We start from the raw sequence: 25,758 nt of genomic DNA, 5'->3' as shown, positions 1-25,758 counted from the left end.
GCAGCTGGAATGCATATGTAGCCCACATAGTAGAATTTTCCTTTGAATGTGTGTATTAGTTATTTTTGAAATTTAATTTGGTGGTTGTATGTAAAATAGATAAGAGGGGATGAGGTCCCCATCTAGATCTCCATCTAATTGTTGCTTTGAGATCTCCCCTTACATTATTATCTACTATTTTCCTTGTGCTTCTACTTACTATTTTTTGACTTGTTGGGCTGATTCTGTTTTCTGTGAGGTTCCCCATTCCAGGACCAAGCAGTTAGTCAAACATTTGTTTTATTGTTGTTTATGTTTATTTCAAATTCTCTATCCATTTTTTTAAGTTACATTGGCAAAAGGTCAGATTATTGTGTTTTATTGCTGGAGGCCCTGTAATTTTCCCCTACTGCAAGTTATTTGTTTTTTTCCACACATACGAGAGCCAAGAAGGATGATGCCTTTGGGATCACTTTCACAACCAAAGGCTGGGTTATAATAAGACATTTGAGTATACATTTCCTTTTCCTGTGTTAACATTTATAAACTATGATAAATTATTCTCATTCTAGATTTCTTCATAGTTGATGACCTGGTGGAGAAGAGCCAGGAAAACCAAGACCAGCATCTGCAGGAAGTCGAGTTCATCAACAGCAAAACATTGTCTCAGGCAAGGAGTAGTACATTAGGAAAAACATTTTATCTGGACACAAACCCTGCTTCATCAAGAATATCTGGTAAATGTGACCCATATGGAATGAGTTTGAATTATATTTCAGAATTAATTATTAGTAATAGAAACTCTTTCGTAAATAAACCAGAGGAGTTTAATACACATGGGAAATTGCACCTCTGTACCAAGCATGAGAATCCTCATTCCAGAGAGGAACCTTTTGCATATGATGGAATTGGAAAAGCCATCGTGGAAACGAGGACCTGTTTCAGCATCACAATATTCAGACTTGGAAGCAGTCTTCTGAATATAATGAATGCAGGAAAGCCTTCCATGAGGAGGCAGCCCTCATACCCATAAAAGAGCATGCTCATGGGAGAAGCCCTGTGAGTATAATAAATATGCGAAAACCTTTTCTAATAATTTGACCCTTCTTGTCCACCACAGACCTTGCATAAGGGAGAGTCGCTGTGAATTTAATGACTGTGGGAGGAGGTCTGTTGGGGAAAAGTCAGCTCTAATTAATCACCGTAGAGTTCTGGTGGGGGAGAAATACGTTGAGTGTAACGTGAGTGAGAAGAGTTTCAGCAGAAAGTCACTCTCCACTCACACTCAGAGAACTTATAAAGGAGAGAGTACATTTGACTCTAATGAAAACTGGGAGATATTCTGCAAGAAGCCAGATTTCACTGAGCATCAACAGACACATATAGGAAAGAAAGCCTATAAAACTAATCAGTATACTGGTGCATTTTGCAAGAAGCCAAACCTTCCTACATATCAGAAAACAGATATAGTAGAAAAATTTTATGAATGTAGTGAATGTGAGATAACCTTTGGCCATAAATATTCTCTTATCTTATCTGAAGGAAACTATGTTAGTTTGGGATTTGGGTTTAATTTGGGAATTAAAACTTTGATCTTAAAGTATTATCTTAGAATACCTGTTTCAGATATGATGCATTTTTGTTGAAGGTATTCTGCTATAGACATACTGTGGAAAGGAATCTTTTATGGTTCCTTTTGAATCATGAAATGTATAAGGTTTCCCATACTTAATATCTATGTATTTTTTTGTTTTAATGGAAATTTTTGATAAGATTATTTTAGATTGTAAACTGCATTTGTAAGAAATCATAGTAATCCCATGTACCCTTTACCTAATTTTTCCAAAGATAACTTCTTGCAAAACTATAGCACAGTATCACAAACAGGATAATGGCATTGATGCAATGCACTGATCATGTTCACATTTTCCTAATTTTACTATTCTCATTTATGTGTGTGTGTATTTAGTCCTGTACAGCTTTATCACATGTAGGTTTGTGTATCCACCACCATAGTCAGGATAAAGAACTATTCCATTACCACAAGGATTTTGTGTGCTGTCCTTTTATAATGATCACCCACCTCCCTCTTGTGCCCCTCATCCATCCCTAACTCCTGGCAGCCAGGAATGTGTGCTTCATTTCTAAATGTTGTCACTTTAAAAATGCTGTATGAATGGGAACATACAGCATGTAACTTTTTAAAAGTGGCTTTTTTCACTCAGCATAATTCCCTGGAGATTCATCCAAGTTTTTATGTATATCAATAATTTGTTCCTTCTTACTGCTGAGTAATATGCCATGGTATGGGTGTACTGCAGTTTATTGGCTATTCACCTGCCGAAGGACATCTGGGCTATTTCCATTTTTTGTCTATGATGAATAAAGCTGGTATAACATGGTTAGAGATTTTTGTGTGAACATAAGTCTTCATTTCTCTGAGATGCATGCCCAAGAGTGCAGTTGCTGCATGGTAGGGTAGTGCATGTGTATTTTTTGAGAAATTACCATACTTTTCCAGAGTGGCTGCACTATTTTACATTTCCACCAGCAATATATTAGTGATCCAGTTTCTCCATATCCTCACCAGCATTTGATATTGTCACTATTTTTAAATTTTAGCCATTCTGATAGGTGTGTAGTAATATATCATTGTGGTTTTAATTTGCAGTTCCCTGATAGCTGATGGTGTTGAACATCTTTTCATGTGATTATTGCCAGCTGTAAATATTCTTCGGTGAAATGTCTCTTCATGCAACCCTCTTTCTAATTGGATTTCCCCCCCTTTTTTAATATCTTTTTTTTAAAGATACATAGATAACACAAAATGTTACATTAAAAAATATGAGGTTCCCATACATCCCACTCCCCACACCCCCACTCCTCCCACATAGATAACTTCTTTCATTAGTGTGGTACATTCATTGCATTTAATGAGTTTTAATGGTTGAATTTTGAGAGTTCTTTATTCTAAATACTAGTATTTTGCCAGATATGTGATTTGCAAATAATTTTCTCCTAGTCTGTAGCCTGTCTTTTCATTCTCTTCACATGATCTTTTGCAGAGTGAAAGATTTTTGGCTCCGCTGAGCTGGTATTTTGTTTTGCTTGTTGTTGTGGTGGTTGCTTTTTAGGAGGCACTGGGAACTGAACCTGGGACCTCCCATGTGGGAACCAGGTGCTCAACCACTTGAGCCATGTCCACTCCCCAGAATGAAAGTTTTTAATTTTGATGAAGTCCAGTTTATTAATTTTTCCTTTTATGGATTGTACTTTGGTGTCAAGTATAGGAATTTTTTGCCTCTTGCTTGATTGTGAAGATTTTCTCCCATTTTTTTCTAAAAGTTTATATCTTTATTTTCTCTTAAAAATTTTTTTAGCAAATCAATTTTGTTGATATGTATTAATAAAGCATACAATTCATTCAAAGTGTACAATCATTGGTATTTGGTATAATCACATAGTTGTGCATTCATCACTTCAGTCGTTATTAGAGCATTTTCATTATTTCAGTAATAATAATTGACAAAAAACAGACAAACAAGAAAATTCTTCAGCTCTCAATTGCTCTTGTTTCCCCTGCTGTACATAGCTGCTATTTCTAGCTATTCTTTCAGTAGTCAGAAATAGTTTTATTGAGATATATTTACATAGCATATGATCTACCCAAAGTGTATAATCAATGGATTTTAGTATAATCACAATATTGTGCATTCATCACCACAAGAAACTTTAGAACAGTTTTATTCCAAAAAGAAAAACTCCATACCCATTGGCATTTCTTCCCCAGCCCTACCTAACTACTAATCTAATTTCATCTTTATAAATTGATTTATATTTACATTTTATATAAATGGAATCGTACAATATTTTGCTCAATATATTTAGTTCATAGTAACATAATCATACAATATTTGTCCTTTTGTGTCTGGCTTTTCTCAACCTAATGTCCTCTTGGTTCATCCATGTTGTCATATGCTTTATGACATTTCTTCTTACAGCTGTGTAATTTTCATCATGTGAAATATCAGTTTGTTTATCCGTTCGTTGGTTGATGGACACTTGGGTTGTTTCCAGCTTTTGGCAATCATGAATAACGCTGCTGTGTACTTCGGTGTGCAGATGTCTGTTCGTGTCACTGCTCTTAGTTCTTCCAGGCATATATCCAGTGGTGGTATTGTAGGGCCACATGGCAAATCTATATTCAACTTCTTTAGGAACTTCCAAACAGTTCTCCACAGTGGCTGTACCATTCTGCATTCCCACCAACAGTGAATAAGTGTTCTTATCTTTCCACATCCTCTCCAACTCTTGTAGATCTCTGTCTTTTTAAATAGTGGCCATTCTCACAGGTGTGAAATAACTCATTTTTATCTCTGACTTGCATTTCTCTGATTGCTAGTGATGTTGAACATTTTTTCATGTTTTTTTTTTCCAATTGTATTTCTTCTTTGTACATATGTCTGTTAAGTCTTTTGCCCATTTTTAAATTGGGTTGTTGGTCTTTTTATTGTTGAGTTGTAACATCTCTTTATGTCATGGATATTAAATCCTTATCAGATGTGATTTCCAAATATTTTCTCCTATTGAGTTGCCAACCTTTTTACCCTTTTGACATAGTACTGTGAGATGCAAAAGTGTTTAATTCTGAGGATCTCCCATTTATTTATTTTTTTGTTGCTTGTGCTTCAGTGTAAGGTCCAATAAACCACCACCTACTACACAATCTTTGAGATGCTTCCCTATGTTATCTTCTAGGGGTTTTATGGTCCTGGCTTTTATATTTAGGTCTTTGATCCATTTTGAGTTGATTCTTATATAGGGAGAAGCTATAGATATCCAGTTCTCCCAGCACCATTTGTTGAAGAGACTGTTTTGTCCTGTTAACATGGCTTTAGTATGTTTGTCAAAAACCAGTTGGCCATAGAGATGAAGGTTTATTTCTGTTTGTCAATTCTATTCCACTGATGGATGTGTCTGTCATAATGCCAATACCATGCTGTTTTGACCACTGTTGCTTTGTAGTATGTTTCAAGGTCAGGCAGTGAAATTCCTCCCATGTCACTCTTCTTTTGTAGAATGCTCTTGGCTATTTGGGTACACTATCCCTTCCAAATAAATTTGGTATTTGCCTTTTCTATTTCTTTAAAGTAGGTTATTGGGATTTTGATTGGTGTTGCATTGAATCTATAAATCAGTTTGGGTAGGATTACCATCTTCAAGATACTTAGTCATCCAGTCCACAAACATGGAATGTCCTTTTTTTTGGCCAATAACTTAATAGTGTATTAGTTAACAATATTGTAAATATTTAAAAATTACTTAATATAAATAATTGGCAACAAACTATTCCATTACAGAGTTAAATTACAAGTACAACAGACAGACTGGAGATTTAGACACCTGGAAGATAACAATAAAGTAAAATATTTAACCAAAATTTTAAGCTGAAGGTGTTTACCTAGTGTCCATAAAAGCGTGGGTTCTCTTTTCCTTTAGGAAAAAAACAAAAGACAAAATGGCTTTAACATCCCATTAGGAATATAAAATAAAATCAACTGAGAATACTAACTTGCATATCAAAAATCATTTATAATTGCAATCCAAATACTCCATAAACCACTTGTGTGATTCTATGCAGAAACTGGAAATTAGAAACTAGTTGCTTTAATAGTACAAAGATTTCAGCTCCAAAAATAGTTCATGGTATGTCTTTCTGTTTGTTTAGGTCTCTGTTGATTTCTTTTAGCATTGTTTTGTAGTTTTCTGAATACAGGTCCTGTACTACTTTGGTGAAATTGATTCTTAAGTTTTTGAGTCTGTTCATTGCTATTGTAAATGGAATTTCCCCTCTGAATTCCTGCTCAGATTGTTCAGTACTAGTTTAGAGAAACATTATTGATTTTTGCATGTTGATCTTGTATCCTACCACTTTGCTGAACTCATTTATTAGCTCAAGTAGCTTTATCATAGACATTCCAGAATTTTCTAAATATAGGGTCATGTCATCTACAAATAGTGAATGTTTTACTTCCTCTTTTCCTTTTTGGATACCTTTTATTTATTTATTTTTTCTTGTCTCATTGCTGTAGCTAGAACTTCTAGTGTAGTGATGAATAACAGTGGTGACAGTGGGCATCCTTGTTTTGTTCCTGATCTTAAAGGGAAAGCTTTCATCCTTTTCCTATTGAGGACAATGCTGGCTGTGGGTTTTTCACATATGCCTCTTAGCATATTGAGGAATAATCCTTCTCTTTCTTTTTTTTCCAAAGATTTATTATTTATTTCTCTCCCCTTCCCCGCTCCCCCCCCACCCCAGTTGTCTGCCCTCTGTGTCCATTTGCTGTGTGTTGTTCTGTGTCTGCCTGTATTCTTGTCAGCAGCACCAGGAATGTGTGTCTCTTTGTTGCGTCATCTTGCTGCATCAGCTCTCCATGTGTGTGGTGCCATTCCTGGGCAGGCTGCACGTTTTTTGTGCTGGGTGACTCTCCTTTGAACCTTGGGCCTCCCATTTGGTAGGCGGATGCCCTACCCATTGGGCCACATCTGCTTCCCATATCCTTCTATTTCTATCATTTGAAGTGTTTTTATCAAGGAAGGGTGCTGGACTTTGTTGAATGTCTTTTCTGCATCAATTGAGATGATCATATGTTTTTTTTTTCCCCTTCAATTTGTGTGGTGTATTACTTTGATTGATTTTCTTATGTTAAACCAGCCTTGCATACCAGAAATAAATCCCACTTGATTGCGAAGTATAAGTCTTTTGATAAGCTGTTGGATTTGATTTGCAAGTATTTTGTTGAGAATTTTTGCGTCTATGTTCATTAGAGAGATTTGTCTGTAATTTTTTGTACTGTCCTTATATTGCTTTGGGATTAGGGTGATGTTGGCTTCATGAAATGTGTTGGGTAATTTTCCTTCCACTTCAAGTTTTCGGAAGAGTTAAACAGGATTGGTGTTACTTCTTCATGAAATGCTTGGTGGAATTCTTTGTTGGGAGATTTTTGATGATGGATTTAATCTCTAAATGTGATTGGTTTGTTAAGTTCTAGTATTTGTATTAGCGTCAATGTAGATTGTACATTTCTAGGAATTTGTACATTCATCTAGGTTGTCTAGTTTGTTGGCATAAAATTTCTCATTATATCCTCTTATGATCCTTTTTATTTCTATGGTGTCAGTTGTAACTTCCCCCTTTTCATTTCTGATTGTATTTATTTGTATCTTCTCTTATTTTTCTTGTTGGTCTAGCTAAGGGTTTGTTATTTTTGATCTTCTCAAAGAACCAGCTTTTGGTTTTGTTGATTTTCTCTACTGTTTTTTTGTTCTCGATTTCATTTTTCCTGCTCTGATTTTTATTACTTCTTTCCTTCTGCTTGATTTGGGATTTGTTTGCTGTTTTTTTCCTAGTTTCTCCAGTTGTTCACTTAGGTCTTTGATTTTAGCTCTTCCTTCTTTTTTAATATAGGCATTTAGGGCTATAAATTTCCCTCTCAAGACTGTCTTCACTGTGTCCCATAATTTTTGATAACTTGAGTTCTCATTTTCATTTGTCTCAATATATTTACTGATTATACTTACATTTCTTCTTTGACCCACTGATTATTTAAAAGTATATTGTTTAGATCCATATATTTGTAAATTTACATCTTTCCTGTCAAATATTGATTTCCAGTTTCATTCCATTATGATCTGAAAAGGTGCTTTGTATAATTTCAATCTTTTTATATTTATTGAGAGCTGCATTGTTCCCAACATACGGTCTATCCTGGAAAAAGATCCATGGGCACTTGAGAAGAATGTATAACCCGCTGAGTTTAGGTGTAATGTTCTGTATATATCTGTTAGGTCTAACCTGTTTATCATGTTGTTCAATTTCTCTGTCTCCTTGTTGATCTTCTGTCTAGTTCTATCTACGATGTGAGTGGTCTGTTGAAATCTACTATTTTTCCCCCCTCCAGATGGCTCCCTTGTCTGTCTGCTTGTTGTTTGCTTGCTGTGTCTGCTTGTCTCTGCATGTTGTTTGCTAATCGTGTCTGATTATTGTCTGCTCATCTTCTTTAGAAGACACTGGGAACCAGACCCACACAGGACCTCCCATGACCTCCCATGTGGCAGGTGGGTGCCCAACTGCTTGAGCCACATCTCCTCCCTGCTTGCTGTGTCTGCTTACTTGTCAGCTTGTTGCCTCAGTTTGTTGCATCATCTCATTGTGTCTGTTTGTCTTCTTTAGGAGGCACTGGGAACTGAATCCAGGACCTCCTTTGTGGGAGGTGGGTGCTCAACTGCTTGAGCCACATCTGCTCCCCCTCCTTTATTGTAGAGATGTCTATTTCTCCCTTCAGTTTTGTCAGTTTGTCTTATGTATTTTGGAGCACCCTGGTAGGTCCATAGATATTTACAACTGTTCTATATTCCTATGGACTGTCTCTTTTATTAATATATAATGGAAAAACATTTTTAAAAAGTCAATTTTAAAAAAAGACATGGAATGAAAAAAAGGTGCAGAGTTTTCTGTAAAAAAATATATATATATTTATATATATAAAATGGCTTTCTTATCTCATAACTTTTTTGCAATGAAAGTCTGCTTTGTCTAATATTAGTATAGCTAGCCCTGCTCTTTTTGGGTTATTATTTGTGGGAAGTATCTTTTTCCAACTTTTTACTTTCAGCCTGTTTTTATCACTGGGTCTAAGGTGAGTCTCTTGTAGGCAGCATATGGTTGGCTGATGTTTTTTTATCCATTCAGTCAGCCTATATCTTTTTTTTTTTTTTCCTTTTTAGCTACTGGGGCTAGTGTTGAACCCGGGACTTCGTATGTGGGAAGGCTGTGCTCAACCACTGAGCCACATGGGCTCCCCTAAGCTGTTTTTTTTTTTTTAAGGAGGCACGGGGAACTGAACCCAGGAACTCCCATGTGGGAAGCAGGCCCTCACTGCTTGAGCCACATTTGCTCCCTAGCCTATTTTTTTTTGAAGATTTATTTACTTTATTTTCCTTTTTTATCTACCCACCCCCTCCTTCAGATGGTTCTCTCCTCTGCTCACTGTTTGCTCACCTTCTCCAGGAGGCACTGGCAACTGAACCTGGGACCTCTCATAAGGAGGTGAGTGCCCAATAGCCTGAGCCACACTTGCTTCCCACAGGCTGCGGTGTCTGCTGGCTTGTGGCATCTACTTGTTGCAGTGGGGGTGGTGTCTGCTGGCTTGGGGCATCTACTCATTGCAGTGGGGCAGTGTCTGCTCATCTTCTTTTAGGAGGCACTGGGATCCAAACCTGGGACCTCCCGTGTGGTAGGCAGGTGCCCAATTGGTTAACCCACATCTGCTTCCCAGCCTGTATCTTTTGATGGGGAGTTTAGTCCATTCATATAGTCAATGATATTACTGTAAATGCATTATTTAATTCCACCATTTTATTCTTTGTTTTTCATATGTCATATCTTATTTTCATCTGTTTACTCCTTTGATTATCCTTTATGCTTTTCTTCTATACTTCCCTCCAAGCCTCTCTCTTTTTTTTTTTAAGATTTATTTCATTTCTTTCTCTCCCTTTCTCCTCCTACCCTCCTGTTGTCTGCTCTGTGTCCATTTGCTGTGTGTTCTTCTGCATCCCCTTGTATTATCAGGTGGAACTGGGAATCTGGTCTCTTTTTTGTTGCGTCATCTTGCTGCGTCAGCTCTCTGTGTGTGTGGTGCCACTCCTGGGCAGGCTGCACTTTTTTCATGTGGGGCGGCTCTCCTTGTGGGGCACACACCTTGTGTGTGGGGCACCCCTACACAGGGGTGCCCTTGAGTGGCAAGACACTCCTTGTGCATGGCATGCTGCACATGGGCCAGCTCACCACATGGGTCAGGAAGCCCTGGGTTTGAACCCTGGACCTTCGTTGTGGTAGGTGGATGCTCTATCAGTTGAGCCATGTCTGCTTCCCTCAAGGCTCTCTTTTGTCTTTTTCTCTGAGGCCCTAGGCTTTCTTTAATATTCCGCACAAAGGTAGATCCTTTTTTACGAACTCTCTTAGTTTCTGTTTGTTTGTGAATATTTTAAGCTTGCCTTTATATTTGAAGGACAATTTTGTTGGATAAAGAATTTTCTTTTTTTTTAAAGATTTATTTTTTATTTATTTCTCTCCCCTCCCCTCCTCATTGTCTGCTCTCTGTGTCCATTCACTGTGTGTTCTTTCTGTGTCCGCTTCTATTCTTGTCAGCGGCCCAGGAATCTATGTCTATTTTTGTTGCGTCATCTTGCTACATCAGCTCTCTATGTGTGTGGCACCACTCCTGGCTGGGCTTTCTTTCGCGCTGGGTGGCTCTCCTTATGGGGCGCACTCCTTGTGTGTGGGGCTTCCCTATGCGGGGGACACCCCTGGGTGGCACAGCATTCCTTGTGCACGTCAGTACTGCGCATGGGTCAGCTCCATATGGGTCAAGGAGGCCCAGGGTTTGAACCCTGGACCTCCCATGTGGTAGGCAGATGCTCTATCCACTGAGCCAAGTGTGCTTCCCTTGTGTCATCTTGCTGCATCAGCTTTCTGAGTGTGTGACACCACTTTTGGGCAGGCTGTGCTTTTTTTGTGTAGGGCGGCTCTCCTTGCAGGGCACACTTCTTGTGTGTAGTGCTCCCCTATGTGGGAGACACCCCTGCATGGCACGGCATCAGCATTGTGTGTGGGTGAGCTCACCAGATGGGTCAGGAGGCCCTGGGTTTGAATCCTGGACCTCCCATATGGTAGGTGGACACTCTATCAGTTGAGCCACATCTGCTTCCCTGGACAAAAAATTTTCAGCTGGTAGGTTTTATCTTCCAGTATCCTCATTGTACCGTATCACTGTCTTCTTGCCTTCATGGTTTCTGATGAGAAATCCACCCAGTTTTACTGGGCATCCCTTGTGTGTGATGGTTTGCTTCTCATTTGCTACTCTCAGAATTTTCTCTTTATCTTTGACAGCTGACATTCTGAGTAGTATGTGTCTTGGACTAGGTCTCTTCTCATTTGTTCTGATATACTCTGGACTTCTTGGAAAAGTAAGTTCATTTCTTTTGTGAGAGTTGGCAAATTATCAGCTATTTCTGCAAATACTCTTTTTGTTCCCATTCCCTTTTCTTGTCCTTCTGGAACTCCCATGACATATACTTTGTTGCATTTGTTATCACTGAACTACCTGAACCATGCTCAGTTTTTTCCATTCTTTTCTCTCTTTGTTCTTTTCTCTCTTTAATTTCAGCTGTTCTGTCTTTGGTATCACTTATTCTTTCTTCTATCATTTTGATATGTTGTTGTATGCTTCTAATTGTTTTTTTCTTTTACTATAATGAACTTTATTTTTAAAGAGGTTTTAGATCACAGAAAAGTTACGTTGAAAGTATGAGGGATTCCCATGTATGCCCCTTCCTCTCCCACATCATCCCCTATATATATTTTAAATGTATCAGTACAATTTATTATGATGTATCTGTAAAATCCACTCATTAAAAAAATGCACATTTAAAACATGACTCACTTGTGGTATCTAAACCCAGTGTAATCTAAAAAATAAAACTATCATTGTGACACTTATCAGTACTTCACACATCTAACAAATACTGAAGGAGGCAACTGTCTTGTTATAACTTCTTTAATGCCAAGAACTTAAGCACAAATCAAAATTAAGAGAAACTTCAGAATGTTCAATTTGCATGCATTTTTGGCTGAGCTTTTGAAGATTCCACATGTAACAGAACCACAACTTTGAATCAAAATTAATATTAAAAACATTTAAGCCATGTGACAAACTTACTGCACAGAGGGAAGGAAAACAGAGTGTATAGTAACAGCACTATGTTTCTAGGAGAGAAAGCAATCACTTATTTCCTTTATCATAATACAAAAGTCAATGAGTCAGCGTTTTAATAACACTAAGTTACTTACTATTTAAGAATTTGCTTTTCAAGTTTTGTCTTTAAAATGTATCCATCCATATATTTGGATTAAATTAAATTTATACATCAATAACATTTTGCTCTTTTTTAATATTATATCTTTCATTTATTTTTAAAAGATACATAGGTCATACACAATATTACATTAAAAAATATAGGAGATTCCTCTTCCAGAATTCTAATCTTAACTATAAACCATAATTTACCAAAACATAGTCCAAACACTATATAATAATGCTACTGTTTCAATTTATATACTTCATCTGAAAAACTTACCTTACAAAGAGGAATTTTGCCCTGTTCTTCCAGATTAAATGTCTCTATGTCTAAAACTTCAAACGATGAGAAAAAAAGATTCAAATAATTCATGCTATGCATTTTCCATCATCGGGCTTTGATAAAAACAGAGCCACCTGGTTTTGGGGCACCATCTCAGTGACAGTCTCTACAGTCTCTACAGAAGCAGACACAATAACCAGTGTTTTATTTGTGGAAGCTGTCTTCTGTTTCGCAGCAATAGCTGCAGAAACAGGAATGATCTCTTCACTTTCAAAGTCATAGTTAGGAATTGACTTTGGTGAGAAATCTGTTACTTCTGATGATTCACTCTTTCTTTTCACTTTTTTATTTTTTAAACAATACTTTGATTACATAAATGTTACAGAGAATATATAGGGGATTCCCATATGCCCTTCTCCCCACACCTCCCACATTTTCCCATGTTAGCAACATCTTTCATCAGTGTGGTACATTCGTTGCAATTCATCGACACATTTTGGAGCATTGTCACTAAGCATGGATTATAGTTTACATTGTAGTTTACACTCTCTCCCATTCGATTCTAAATTATGGCCAGATATATAATGGCTTATATCTGTCATCATCATGTCATTCAGGATGATTCCTAAGTCTCAAAAACACCCCCTATTACACGTGTTTTTCCCTCTCCCTAACCCCAGAACATTCATGGGTCACTGCCTCCAAAACAATGATATTTCCTCTATTGCTAGAATCACAGTAAGTCTATAGTAGAATTCTAGTAGGTTTATTTTAGTCCATAGTTCATTTCTCAATCCTGAGGACTCTGGGATGGTTTGCCCACTCCATTAATTGAGGGGCTTTGATTTCATACATCTGCTGGATGGGACACTCTTGCTTGCAATTGTAGGCACTCTTGGTTCCTTGGTATGTTGTTTGTCCATCATCTCCTCCCTGTTAGTTGTCCTGAGTGAGTCCATTGAATTGGAGAGTAGGTGTTGCAACTCCATTGAGATTCATGTCTCAGTTGGCACATGGACAGCTCAAAGATTTAAGTCTCTTGGATGTCCACCTACCAACTCTAGTACTAATTATAGGTTCAAATAGAAGGACAGAAGAACCTGCATAGGGAAACCACTGCTGGGTCTAACTCTGTCACACTGGGGAACATAAATACCAGATTAGGGCTTTCTGGCAAGAGGCCAAATTCCTGAGCTATCTGCCCTTACTACAGGATCTGGATGTCTCCGTATCCCTGAGGAACTTCACTATTTGGGGTAGTACCTACTTTGGCTGTCAATGAAATCCTGTTGGTATGTGCATAAGCACTATCTCTGGGATGGCCTCCTGACTCACTTTCAAGTCTCAGCCATACAAGCTCATTTGTCTTTAGCTTTCCCCCATTTTGGTCAAGATTTTTTTTTTCCAGATGCATTGATTGTTTTCATCATGCCCCAAGCTGGGGGGGGGGGGGGAGCTATTGCTTTTGATTCACTCTTTTTAATCTTCTATGCCACTTTCTGCTTCTCCTGAAGTGTTCTCACCTGAGAAAGGTCTTCTTTCCATATTTCAGGGTTCATCGAATAGATGTGAAGGGATACTCGATAACTTCAAATTGCTTCATCCATTTTATTCTTTGGCTCTCTGTTGTCATATTGTTCTATTGTCTGTCTTCTTATCCTTTAGTTTACACTCTTCCTAATAATCTTTATTTCTAAACTCTTCTCCAAATCTCTCACCCTTGATTTTTCCTTTCAGGCTGCAGCACCTCCTTTAGTATCTTTTGCAAATCTGGTCTTTTGGTATCATATTTTATCAGTTTTTATCTGTGAAGACTTTAAACTTACCCTCATTTTTAAAGGACAGCTTTGCTGGATACGGAATTCTTGCTGGCAGTTTTATTCTTTCAGTACATTAAATGCATAATACCACTCTTTTCTCTCTTCCATGGTTTCTGATGAGAGGTCTGCACTTAATCTTATCTAGTTTTCCTTGTATGCGATGCTTTGCTTTTCTCTTGCTGCTTTCAGAATTCTCTCTCTCTGTTATTTGTCATTCTGAATAGTAGGTGTCTTGGGTAGGTCTATTTGGATTTATTCTGTTTGGGATGTGTTGTCCTTCTTGGATATTGATATTTGTATAAGGGTTGGGAAGTTCTCAGTCATTATTTCCTCAAATATTCTTTCTGCCCCCTTTCCATTCTTTTCTTCTTCTGGGACCCCAGTAATGCAAATGTTTATGCATTTTGCATTGTCATTCAGTTCCCTGGGACTCTGTTCCATTTTTTCCATTCTCTTCTCTTTGTGTTCTCCTGTCTTTTCCAGTTCTGATGTTCTGTCTTCAAAATCACTGATTCTGTCTTCAAGCAATTCAAATGTGCTCTTATGTGCCTCTAATGTATTTTTAATCTTGTCTATCATGACTTTCATTCCCATAAATTCTGTTACTTTTCTTTGCAGGCTTTCAAATTGTTCTTTGTGCTCTCCCAGTGTCTTCTTAATATCCTTTACTTCTTTCGTCATATATTCTTTAAATTCTTTGAAGCGATTTGGAGAGTTGTGTGATTATCACTGATTAATTGTATTAAACCCTATATTTCTTCAGGATATTTGGTTAGTTCTTTTGGCTGGGCCTAGTATGGCTTGTAATTTTTTGCTGATGTCAAGGCATCAGGCATCTGAATATCTTGGTGTATTTCCTCTGATGGCTAATTTCTCTCTCTTGCCTATTGTTCCCCTTCTCCCCCAACAGCTCTTCTTTGATATTTTGTTCAACTTATTCTCAGACTTTAAAATTTCCCAGCTTAGGCTTTCAAAACCAGGCCAGGGAATCACCAGTAGGGTGCAGGTTTTCTCCCAGGGACTGGATACAGAGAGCACAGTTTTTGTCAGTGCAGTTTCCAGAACCGCCAGCAGATGGCACTAGACAGTGCATCTTTCCACAGAGGTGTTTCAGTCTTGGCTTTCCTGTGTTCCTTTGTTGAATCTCCAGATCAGAGATTCAAAGAGGGCTCTGCTGGCCGAATTCACTGAAGGAAAGCAGCCCATCCTCCCCTCCCTTTTCCTTTGAAACATCTGACAGGGAGGAAGATGTCTGTTCCCCTCTCAGTTGGCTACAGTGAGCCAGGGGTTTTACCCCAGCTTAATATCTTGGGGGTGAGGGAGGAGAGCCTCTCCTGGCTGCCTCAGGGGCTTGGGAACTCAGGTTTGTCTTTTTGGCTTCTTCACCTCTCTGTCCCTCACCCTTCTGGGAGTTGTGTAGCACTGTCCTGGTCTGCAGACCCTCACAGCAGTTCCCATGCACAGCTTTTGACTCTTTCTCTGGAGTTTTTGTGAGAGTATCCAGCTCTGCCTGTTAGCCCATCACTATCTTCCCACAATTCCCTCTAAAGTATTTTTGATCTCACCTATCATTTCTTTCATTCCCATGAGCTGTTACTTTTCTATTCAGGTTTTCAAATTCTTCTTTGTGCTCTCTCAATGTCTTTTTTTTTCTCCAAGATGTATTTTATTTTTTTCTTTCCCCTTCCTCCCCCATTGTCTGCTCTCTGTATCCATTCTCTGTGTTCTTCTGTGTCTGCTTCCATTGTCAGGCAGCACTGGGAAACTGTGTCTCTTTTTTTTGCTGTTGTTGCATCATCTTGCTGTGTCAGCTCTCTGTGTGTGCAGCGCCACTCCTGGGCAGGCTGTGCTTTTTTCAAACAGGGTGTCTATCCTTGCAGGGTGCAGTCCTTGCATGTGGGGCACCCCTACATGGGGACACCCCTACACAGGGACACCCCTACACAGGGACACCCCTGTGTGGCATGGTACTCCTTGCTAGCAGCAGCACTGCACATCAGCCAGCTTACCACATGGGTCAGGAGGCCCTGGGTATCGAGCCCTGGGCCCTCCATATGGTAGGAGGATGCTCTATCAGTTGAGCCATATCCGCTTCTTGACTCAATGTCTTCTTTCTTTCTTCTTATTTTAATTTTTTCATTTCTCTACCCTTCCTCACCCTCCCCCCTCCCAGTTGTCTGCTCTCTGTGTCCATTTGCTGTGTGTTCTTCCTTATCCACTTGTATTCTTGTCAGTGGCACAAAGAATCTGTGTCTCATTTTTTTTGTTGTTGTTGCATCATCTTGCTGCTTCAGCTCTCCATGTGTGTGGCACCACTCCTGGGCAGGTTGTACTTTTTTTGTACTGGGCAGCTCTCCTTACAGGGCACACTCCTTGCATGTGGGGCTCCCCTACGTGGGGAACACCCCTGCATGGCAGGTCACTTCTTGTGCGCATCAGCAGTGCATGTGGGTCAGTTCACAGCATGGATCAGGAGGCCCGGGGTTTGAACCTTGGACCTACCATGTGGTAGGGGGACTCCCTATCCGTTGGGCCAAATCCGCTTCACTCAATGTTTTCTTGATATCATTTATCTCTTTAACTATACTGTCTTTCAACTCATTAATTTGATTTTGGGAATTTGTGTGCATCTCATTAGTTTTTGCAAATCCTGCATCTCTTCTGGAGCTTTGATATGTTCCTTTTCTTGGGCCACATCTTCCATTTTCTTAGTATGGCTCATAGTTCTTTGCTGCTATCTAGGCATCTGATTAGGAAGTAGTTTGCTCAGATGCTCAATTTCTTTCTCTTTTGTAGGGATTTAGTGGAGGGAGGCTGTGTGTTATGGCTGTTCTTTGATTCTTGTTTCAACCTGGGTCTTTAGGATTGTCACTGTTAGTTGCTCAAAAGTGGGTTCTGGACCCAGTAATGGGCTGCAAACCTGCTTCCTAGAGCCTTGGGGAAGGAGGCTATAAAGGCCAGAAAAGCCTCTCTTATTTACTTTTAATTTCTTCATTGCAGATCTTTTGTCCTTCAGAAGATGGTGCTCTTTGGCAGTCCTCTCAGTTCAAAGACTGGTTGGAGTGTGTTTGCAGCAAGAGGGACCGGATCAATGTGATAGAGGATCTGCCTGGAGGCTGAGCCTCATAATTTAAACTTTCTCAGAGACAGTTCTCCAACCTTCACTGGCAGCCGCCTCCCTTTTCCCAGGTAGGAAATAATTCCACTGCCCTCTGTGTCTTCAACAACTAGTCCCAGTTAGTAGGGAGGGTATTTGAGGGGTTGGGTCTCTTTAGCCCCTTGCCAACTCCCAAGGCAAAAACTGGCACAGCCACACCTGGCCTGGAAGGGCTCATGGGACACAGCAGACCAAATCTGTGGGTCAAGAGCTGAGTCAGCCTTAGGCTGTGCCCTCTCTTTCCTGCTTCCTGGGAGGTGGTTCCCTGGGGCCCCCTTTGCATCTGCTGGCCCCAAGGTGGAGAATTCAAAAGTGTCTGTTGTGTGGGCGAGGTTGCCAGCAGGAGCAGCTGCCTCTTTATAACTTGCAGTTTGGTTATCACGGTTCTTTTCTTCTGTCCCTCTCTCTCCTGGGCTGTGTCCGGCCTTCACCCAGTGTTCTAAACCCTAGAAGATCCCCCCCCCGACCCCCAGGCTGTTTCTGCCTGTCCTCTAGCTATTTTTCTGGGAGAGAAGAGAGTTTCATGTCTTTCTAGTTTGCCATCTTCCAGGAAGTGTATATATTAATAGCTTTATTCTATATTTAAGTCTGTGATTCATTCTGAGTTAGTTTGTGTATAAGGTGTGAAGTTTAACTTGAGGTTCAATTTTTGACCAGTTGGTCCAGCATCATTTGTTGAAAAGGCTATCCTTCCTTCATTGAGTTAATTTTGCACTTTAATAAAAAATTAATTATAACACTTGTGTGGGTCCATGTCTGGGTTTTCTTTTGTTTTATAGATCTGTGTCTGTCCCTCTGCTGATACTACACTGTCTTGATGGCCATAGTTCCACATAAAGCCTTAACTTCAAGTTTCCTCCACTTTATTTTCTTTGTCAAGATTGTTTTAGCTATGCTAGGACCTGTGTTTTTCCTCACAATTTTTAACAATAGGCTTATCTACATGTACAAAACCCTTGCTGAAATTTTGATAGGATGTGTATTAAATGTGTAGGTAAGTTTGGGGAGAATTGACATGCTTATTATGTTGAGTCTTTGAATCCATGAACATGGTACATTTCTCCATTTATTTAGTTCTTTGATTCTTTCATTAGCATTTTGTAATTTTCATCATGCATATCCTGTACATGTTAGTTTTATACTTAAGTATTTAATTTTCTTGGAATAAATAGTTTTGTGTTTTTACTTTTGGTTTCTGCCAGTTCATTTGTGGGTTGCAGAAATGCAATTATTTTTTGTGTGTGTGCTTTTTAAAATGTCTTTTTTAAAAAAGATAAATAGATCACACAAAATGCAATTGATTTTTGCATGTTCATCTTGTATCTTGTGAACTTGCTGAACTCCTTTGAGGTTTTTTTTTTTGGTAGATTCATTGGGATTTTGTGTGTAGACTTTCATGTTGTCTGCAAATAGGGACAGTTTAAAATTTTATGGCTTTTTTTCTTTGCTCATTGCAGTTACTTAGAACTCAGTACAATGTTTAATAAGACTGATGAGAATAGACATCTTTGCTGGGTGAAAACATTGTCTTTTAACTTTAAGTATGACATTAGACTTTTTTGTAGATTCTTCGTATCAAGTTTTGGTGATTTCTCTGTGTTGGGTGTCCCCATGACACTCCCAGGTTTGGTGATTTTATTGGAGAACTCACAGGGACTCAGCATGTAGTCAGAGTCATGACTAATACTGATAACCGTGAAAAGAATCAAAGCAAAACCAGCCAAGGGAACAGGTGCATGGAAGTGAAGGTCAGAGGGAAAGAAGCACACATTTCCAAGAGTCCTCTCCCAGTGGAATCACACAGGAGGCATTTACTTCCTCCTGCACCACACTGTGACCACCCACGTGAAGTGTTGTCTACCAAGGAAGGTCATTAGAGACTCAGTGTCCAAGGTGCTCTGTCGAGCACATACTAAAATTCTCTCTCTCTCTCTCTCTCTCTCTCTCTCTCTCTCTCTCTCTCTCTCTCTCTCTCTCTCTTCCCCCTTCCCCCTCTCCCCCCACCCCGGTTGTCTGTTCTCTGTGTCTATTTGCTACTTCGTCTTCTTTGTCCACTTCTGTTTTTGTCAGTGGCATGGGAATCTGTGTTTCTTTTTGTTGCGTCATCTCGCTCTCCATGTGTGTGGCACAATTCTTAGGCAGGCTGCACTTCCTTTCACGCTGGGTGGCTCTCCTTAGGGGGCACACTCCTTGCATGTGGGGCTCCCCTATCCGGGGGACACCCCTGCATGGCAGGGCACTCCTTGTGCACATCAGCACTGTGCATGGGCCAGCTCCACACAGGTCAAAGCGTCCTGAGGTTTGAACCGCAGACCTCCCATGTGGTAGACGGACGCCCTAACCACTGGGCCAAGTCCGCTTCCCTAGGGAGACATTCTTACCAGGGAATGGTGAGAATATTTCTGAAATTCATAGTCCCAGGTGCCAGCTAAGGGCCAAAATTGCAACCAGGCATTTTTAAGGCTATCAATCTCAGGCTTGCTGTGTTAACTCTTTTTTCTTTTTCTTTTGGTTTATCTTCTATTCCTAACTTGCCAACAGTTTGTTCAGGTGGTCAGACTTTGTAAATGATTTTGTAATTTTGTGATTTTGTAATTTTCTACATCAGTTGATATGATCATGTTTTTTTCTCCATTAGCATGGATATATACATGGCTTACATTATGGATTTTTAATGTTAAACCAGCCTTACTACTTGGAATAAATCCCTCTTGGTCATAATATATAATTCTCCTTATATATTGTTCAATTTGGTTTGCTATTATTTTGTTATGGATTTTTGTATCCATGGTCATGAGACGTCTTGGTCTGCAGTTTTCTTTTTCTGTACTATCTTTGTTTAGCTTTTTATTTTTATTGTATTTTTTGAGATACCGGGGCCAGGGATTGAACCCCAGACCTTGTATATGGGAAGCTGGTGCTCAGCCACTGAGTCGTTTTGGCTTCCCTGAGTTGGCTTTTTGGTTTGTTTGCTTGTTTTTTCTTTTTTTTTTTAATGAGGCACTGGGTTCCAAACCCAGGACCTCCCATGTGGGAAGCAGGCACTCAACTGCTTGAGCCACATCTACTCCCCTTTGTCTAGTTTTGATATCAGGTTAATACTAGCCTCATGAAATGAGTTGGAGGATGTCCCTTCTATTTTGTGAAAGAAACTGATATTAATTCTTTAAATATTTGGTAGATCTTCCATCAGATTCATCTGGACCAAGTGTATTAGGGTTTTCCAGGGAAACAACCAAAAGGATATATATGGTAAATATATTTATATATTATATATATAAAATATATATATTTTATAATGTAAATACTATGAGATTTATTATAAAAATTGGCTCATTCAAGTGTAGAGATGGGCAAGTCTGAATTCTGTAGGGCAGACTGAAACCTGGGAACTCCAGTGAAGATTTTTGATGAATTTCACAGGAAAAGCTGACTGGCTGAAGTAGAGATGAAAATTCTTCCTTCTGACTGCTGAAATCATTAGTTCTCCCTTTAAAGTCTTCAACTGACTGGGTGAGACTTTTCTCATTTTTGAAGGCAATCTCCTTAATTGATGTAGATGTAGTCAGCCATAGATGCAATCAATTTACTGATGATTTAAATCCAAGAAATATCCTTACAATAATGATCAGGCCTGTGCTTGTGTTGACCAAACAACTGTACACCATAAGTTAGCCAAGTTGACACATGAACTTAACAATCAAACCTGGTGATTTTTTTTGGAACCTTTGTAATTATGAAATCCATTTCTTTAATGATTATTCATTTCTTTCTGACTGAGTTTTAGTAGTTTGAAATCAATCAATTTCTTTTAAGTTGTCGATTTATCAACACAAAGTTCATCATAGTATTCCTTTGTTTCCTTTTAAAGGCTATTGCTTCTGTAGTGACATTCCTTATTTCATTCCTGTCATTGGTGATGTGTGTCTTTCTTTTTCACTCTTATTACAGGTTTGTCAATTTTATTGTTTTTGTTGTTGTTGAAGAACCAGCTTTTAGTTTCATTGATCTTTTTTGCATTCTTTTTAATATATTTTATTAGAGAAGTTGTGAACTTACAAAACAATCATGCATGATGTGAAGATTTCCCATACAATAACCCATCCACCAATACCTTACATTGTTGTGGAACATTTGTTACAGATTATGAGAGAACATCATCAGACTATTACCACTAACTATGGTCTATAGTGTACCTGTATATTTTTTTCCATATCCCCTCTATTATTAACACAGTACCTTCTTTGACATTGATGCACAAATGTTACAATATTGCTGTTAACTATAGTCCATAATAAGTTACATTAATCATGTTGTTCCCATGCATCTCCATATTATTACCATCTTGTAATAGTGATGTACATTTGTTCTAGCTCATAAAAGAACATTCTTGTATTTGTACTATTAACCACAATCCTCATCCACCTCTGGGTTCACTGTATTATTCAGTCCTTAATTTATTCTCCAGCTTTCTTTCAATTGAAATTTTTTCCATTTAAAAATTTATTAAAGTATATCATTCATACATGAACATAAACAATAAGCGTATAGTAAAGGTTGTGAACTTACAAAAGAACATGTGTAACATCATACAGTGCTCTCATACCTCATCCCACCACCAATAGCTTGCATTATTTTAAAACATTTGTAACAAATTATGAAAGAGCATTGTCTGATGGAGGAGGTTGCTGTTATGGGGGAAGGAATGGGGTGAGGGGGTGGGGGGTATATGAGGACCTCATAGTTTTTGAATGTAACATTAAAAGAAAAAAGAGCATTGTCAGAGTATTACTCCTAACTATAGTTCATATTTTACATTTGCTATATTTCCCCCTCAAACCACCCTATTATTTTTCACAAACCATATAAGTTATCTAAAATATACAACCAATTACATTTGGTATAATCACAGAGTTGTGCATTCATCACTTCAAACACTATTAAAGTGTTTCCATTACTTTAAAAAAGAAAAAAAGAAAAACAAACACTATCATACCCATGTTAGCTTTACTAATTACAAATCCTATGATGGGCTTTCACTATTTCTTTTCATTTCCATTTACAAACAATTTTTTAACCAATTCTGCATAGATTAAACCTCAGCTTTTGAAACATTCTCTAACCACATTCTATTCTCTGGTGACTGATAGTCTAGCTATTAACTCCTTCAGCTTGCTCATTATATTTAGTTCATAATAATGAAATCATACAGTAATTGTCCTTTTATGCCTGACTTGCTTCATTCAAGATAATGTCCTCTATGGGAAAACGGACTTGCCCCAGGGGTTAGGGTGTCCGTCTACCACATGGGAGGTCCGCGGTTCAAACCCCGGGCCTCCTTGACCCGTGTGGAGCTGGCCCACGCGCAGTGCTAATGGGTGCAAGGAGTGCCGCCCCACGCGGGGGCGGGGTGTCCCCCGCTTAGGGGAGCCCCATGCGCAAGGAGTGTACCCCGTAAGGAGAGCCGCCCAGCACGAAAGAAAGTGTAGCCTGCCCAGGAATGGCGCCACCCACACTTCCTGTGCCACTGACGACAACAGAAGTGGACAAAGAAACAAGACGCAGCAAATAGACACAGAGAACAGACAACCGGGGGAGGGGGGGGAATTAAATAAATCTTCTAAAAAAATTTAAAAAAAAAAGATAATGTCCTCTAAGTTCATCCATGTTGTCATATGCTTCATGACTTCATTTCTTCTTACTGCTGCATAATATTCCATCATGTGAATACACCACAATTTTTTTTATCCATTCATCAGCTGATGGACACCTGGGTTGTTTCCATTTTTGGCAATCATGAATAATGCCACTATGAACATTGGTGTGCAGATGTCTGTTTGTGTCACTGTTCCTGGTTCTTCTGGGTATATACCTAGTAGTGGTATGCCAGGTCACATGGTCAATCTATATTCACCTTCCTTAGCAACTGCCAAACAGGTTTCCACAGTGGCTGTACCATTCTACATTTCCACCAGCAGTGAAAAAGCATTCATCTCTCCACATCCTCTCCAACACTTGCAGTTTTATTTTTTTTACAATGAATCAATTTTATTGATACATGGTAATAAAGCATAAATCCATCCACAGAGTACAATCTATGATATTTGGTGTATTCACATATATGTATATTCATCACCCCAATCATTCCCAAAGCACTTTCATTATTCCAATAATAATAAACAAAGAACAAAAATGAACAAACAAAATTCATCACTTCTCAATCTCTCTATGCCTCATCTGCCATACATATCTGCTATTTTTTCTTCTCTGTAGTATGTTTGTATTTATGTTTTGTAAAAGCAATCTTATGTATGCAATATCATCCATATTCATGTTTTACATGAGGTTTAACTAATACAGTCCCATGCTACAGTTTTTAGCTTTCCTTCTGGTAATATGAATGACCTTAGACTTTCCCTTTCAACCACTGTCATACCCATGCAATAGCACTGCTAGTTACAAACACCATGATAAGCTTTCACCATATGTTTTTTCCTTTCAGGCTGCAGCACTCCCTTTAGTGTTTCTTGTAATTCTGGTCTTTGGTAACATATTCTATCCATTTTTGTCTGTGAAGACTTTCAACTCACACTCATTTTTTTTTAAGTCACTGCTCCAGTGGCCGCTCAAGGGAGAAGCCTGGGGGCTCACGCTGGCCTCACCGCTGCAGCCCACACAGCCACTGCTGCTGCTGCCCACTGGAGCATTCCTGAGGCCCCGCCCAGAGCTGCCTGCTTACACCTGGGACCGGCAGCCCCAAAGCACCCCAAGTGGTGAGTGCCCAGCACAGCCCCCAGTGTGGCCACAGGGCTGCAGCGCCAGAACCAGACCAGTCCAGAAGGGAGCAGGGCAGGGGCGAAGGGCCTCGCCCTCACTTCTGAGGGCAGGTTTGCTGGACACAGAGTTCTTGGCTGGCAGTTTTTCTCACTCAGTACCTTAAACACATCATACCACTTTCTTCTCACCTCCGTGGTTTCTGATGAGAGGTCAGCACTTGAGGGCCCAGGGACCTGAGGCACAGGGGAATGTCTCGTGAGGTGACAAGGGTGTCCTGGGCACGATGCTCAAACAGAGCAGGTCAGGGATGGAAGAGCCAGGTGTAAAGCACGGGGCGTCACGCGTCTTCCCAGCACCGTTTGTAAGTGCAGATGCTTAAAGCCTTGCTACCAAACAGGGGCTCAAAAGTGTCTACGCAGCAATTAGAACAATTCTCAGATTTTGTTCAGCACACTTGCCCTTGGTTCCCAGAAGAAGGGACAGTAAAAGAGGAGATGTGGTGAAAGGTTGGACAATGACAGTATACGGCCAAGGGCCCACGACACATGGCTGTGTGTGCTTTCGCCGTGTGGGCTTTTGAGTCAAGGTCCTTAGATCCCACTGCTGAAGCTGATGAAGTGCTGCCACCCTGCTTGTATCCTCCTCAACCTCAAGGGCCATGGCCATGACACTTCACAGTGGCCATCAGCCCCTGCAGAGGCAGGAAGGAAGTGAGGGAGAAGGGCCTGAGGAAGGTCTTGAGTCACCCCCAGTCGCTGCGCGGCAACCTCAGTTGCCCCAACTGTCCTTAGAAGATAACGGGTTCTGCAGGCAGCTGCCCCTGTTTGTCAGAAAGGGTCCCCATCCAGGGTCTCCTCCCCCTCTTTGTTTGAAGGTGAGGATGTGTCTAGGTTTACTCTTTTTCCCGGTCAGTTTATTTGTTCTCATGAACCAGTTCCTTTTAAACTATGGAAGGCGTTAGAAGTGGCCTGCAGCACTTACGGCCCTGCGTCTCACCTCTTTGTTGGAGACTTAGTACAGATCCCCTTTGTCCAAAGATTGGACAGTATTAGCCAAAGCCTGTTTAACAGGCAGGAATTATCTGTTATGGAAAAGTAATGGGTTTGAAGAAGGCACTGCCCAGGCTGAGTGTAACTGGGCCCATGGAGTACCTTTTCCCTTAGATACACTTACTGGAACTGCAGCATGTGAACCCTTACAGCAGCAATGGTTGTATGGATTCAGGCCTATCAACAACTTAGCGTGTGTCTTGCGTGCATGGAGACAGCTTCCCTCTCGGGGAGAGAAGTCTTCAGAGTTGTCCGAGGTGGTGCAGGGACCTGAAGAGCTGCATGCTGACTTGGTCGCCCGTTTGTTTAAAGTTTTTGGACGTATGGTGGCAGATCATGAGGCTGGAGGGTTGTTGGTGAAACAGCTAGCCTTCGAAAATGCTAACAGTTTGTGCAAGGATGCTATTCGCCCTCCTAGGAAAACTGCTTCTATTACTGATTATATTTGTTTGTGTGCTGATATAGGCCCCGCAGGGGTCATGGCTGCCGCATCTAAGACAGCTACTGCCCGACCCGTGTCTCAATCACCTGTTGGCTTTCACTGTCATCAGCCAGGACATTTTAAGTGTGCATGTCCTGTAGGGACTGCTCTCCAGCGGCCTCGTGCAACTTCTATGACTCCGCCTGCACAAGCCGCACCAGGCATTTGTCCTCACTGCCAGCGTGGGCGGCACTGGGCTAATGAGTGTGGGTCTAAAACCGCTGTGACCGGAATCCCTCTTGAACGTTCGGGAAAGGGAGGCCAGGGCCAGCCCTGACCCCAACAAATAGTGGG

At 39.9% G+C, this 25,758-nt stretch overlaps 1 protein-coding gene across 8 annotated transcripts in view; it reads left to right on the top strand.

The window, feature by feature from the left end:
• LOC131278854 (uncharacterized) overlaps positions 1–25,758 on the top strand; it is a 146,137-nt gene that overhangs the window by 52,916 nt on the left and 67,463 nt on the right. For 3 of the 8 annotated variants that reach the window (XM_071215972.1, XM_058299454.2, XM_071215973.1), the window contains 7 exons: positions 552–716; positions 8,044–8,097; positions 9,009–9,088; positions 17,001–17,189; positions 20,339–20,409; positions 20,581–20,670; positions 23,765–23,930. In XM_071215972.1, the coding sequence (XP_071072073.1) occupies positions 552–716; positions 8,044–8,097; positions 9,009–9,088; positions 17,001–17,120 (419 nt within the window). In that variant the 3' untranslated portion in view covers positions 17,121–17,189; positions 20,339–20,409; positions 20,581–20,670; positions 23,765–23,930. The remainder of the gene's footprint in view (positions 1–551; positions 717–8,043; positions 8,098–9,008; positions 9,089–17,000; positions 17,190–20,338; positions 20,410–20,580; positions 20,671–23,764; positions 23,931–25,758) is intronic. The other 5 variants (XM_058299457.2, XM_058299456.2, XM_071215971.1 and 2 more) reach the window with 4 other exon arrangements.

Source organism: Dasypus novemcinctus, chromosome 6, assembly GCF_030445035.2.
Source record: "Dasypus novemcinctus isolate mDasNov1 chromosome 6, mDasNov1.1.hap2, whole genome shotgun sequence".
NCBI lineage: Eukaryota > Metazoa > Chordata > Mammalia > Cingulata > Dasypodidae > Dasypus > Dasypus novemcinctus.
Note: the sequence above shows the minus strand (reverse complement) of the source record. Positions and strands in the feature narration are given on the sequence as shown.